Here is a 1,411-nt window from a genome sequence, read left to right on the forward strand (position 1 = left end):
TATATATATATATATATATATATATATATATATACATATGTATATATTTTTTTTAAACCTTAAACATTTTGTTGACTTTTCCAAATTTTGGCAATTTGGAGAAAACATGCATTCCAAATTTTGGCAATTTCCCTTCCAAAGGGAGGCTCAAGGAAAAATATTTGTAGTTTCAGGGAGTGTCACACCTCAGCTACTCCTTCCTCTGATAAGTAAAAAACAGTCCCTTAGGTTTTAAATGCTTCCTGTTCTATTTTGTCAACAGTAGCTGAGGCCCCGCCTCATCTCCACGGCGTCCAGGGAGAGTCGTCAGAGAAGCACAAGCCCCTCCCACCACAGGCCACACCCACCTCCACCCAGAAGCCCAAGCAGTTTGTTTGAACTTCTTCTTCTGCTGTTAAATAGAAATCCTGCCTCCATAGATAATCAGGTTAATCAGTACGAAGGGGGCGGGGCAACAACTCCACCTCAGCCGTGATTGGTTGCATTGTGATGTCAGTCTTCACAGGAAGAGTGCTGCTTTTTAATTTGACTGAAATGATGAATGAACTACAATCATTCCCAGAATCCCTTGGGACTGATTTACACTGTCGTCCTGATTGTTATTTTAAATTCTTTTATTTGATTCAGTTTTTTTCCTTTTTCAGTTGAATCTGTAGTTTTTAATTTTTAGGCAGTTGAGGCTTCTGTATTTAGAACGATATCTAGAAATGTCTTTATTAGGAAATAAACTTAACAATATTCAGAATTTCTTCTGCAGGATTTCAGTTTTTCTAATGTTAAATATTCTGACATTTTAAAACATTTGCATTCATTTCCTTTTACAGTCACTTTTTTATTTTAATATTAACTTTTTTCACTATGAATTATTTTAATTTATAATATAAATTTATAATTAACTATTTTGCTCTCACTTTGTCATTTTGCAAATGTTTCACTGCTGATTATATTTTAAAATCATTACATTTTATTTTCTGTATTTTTTTCTAAGTTATTATTTTTATATTTATCGTTTTTTATTTTGTATTGTTTTATTCAGATTCAGTGATTTTTTTCTATAATTTTCTTTGTCATTCTTCAAATGTTTCCATGATTTGATTTTGAAATCAATTTATTTTTGTTTATATTTACTTTTAAAAATTATGTTCTTAATGATTTTATTTAATAATGAGGGGTTTTTTTCAGTCATTTTGCTGAAAGAATTTTAAAACTGTTACATATTATTTTGTATTTTTGTAGCCAATCAGAAAATGATGCATTATAGCAATAGATTTATTTCTGTACATTAATGTTGCATCAAATCAGATCTGTGGTCAGTTTAGAGCAGAGTTATTATAGTTTTGTATTTTTAACGTTTAAACTGTTGAGCTTTTATTAGCTTGAGTATTTTTATTTTTATTATAATATGGGGGGA

The 1,411-nt window shown here is 30.0% G+C and overlaps 1 protein-coding gene across 3 annotated transcripts in view; it reads left to right on the top strand.

Moving 5' to 3' along the window:
* LOC126404373 (PRELI domain-containing protein 1, mitochondrial-like) overlaps window positions 1-1,411 on the top strand; it is a 10,091-nt gene that overhangs the window by 6,167 nt on the left and 2,513 nt on the right. The window contains exon 6 of one of the 3 annotated variants that reach the window (XM_050067562.1): window positions 266-935. The exons of 1 other annotated variant lie outside the window; for it this stretch is intronic. In XM_050067562.1, the coding sequence (XP_049923519.1) occupies window positions 266-378 (113 nt within the window). In that variant the 3' untranslated portion in view covers window positions 379-935. Of the gene's footprint in view, window positions 1-262; window positions 936-1,411 lie in introns of those variants that run through there. One more of the 3 variants, XM_050067560.1, reaches the window with a different exon arrangement.

The sequence above is a fragment of the Epinephelus moara genome, chromosome 17 (assembly GCF_006386435.1).
Source record: "Epinephelus moara isolate mb chromosome 17, YSFRI_EMoa_1.0, whole genome shotgun sequence".
NCBI classification, from domain to species: domain Eukaryota; kingdom Metazoa; phylum Chordata; class Actinopteri; order Perciformes; family Serranidae; genus Epinephelus; species Epinephelus moara.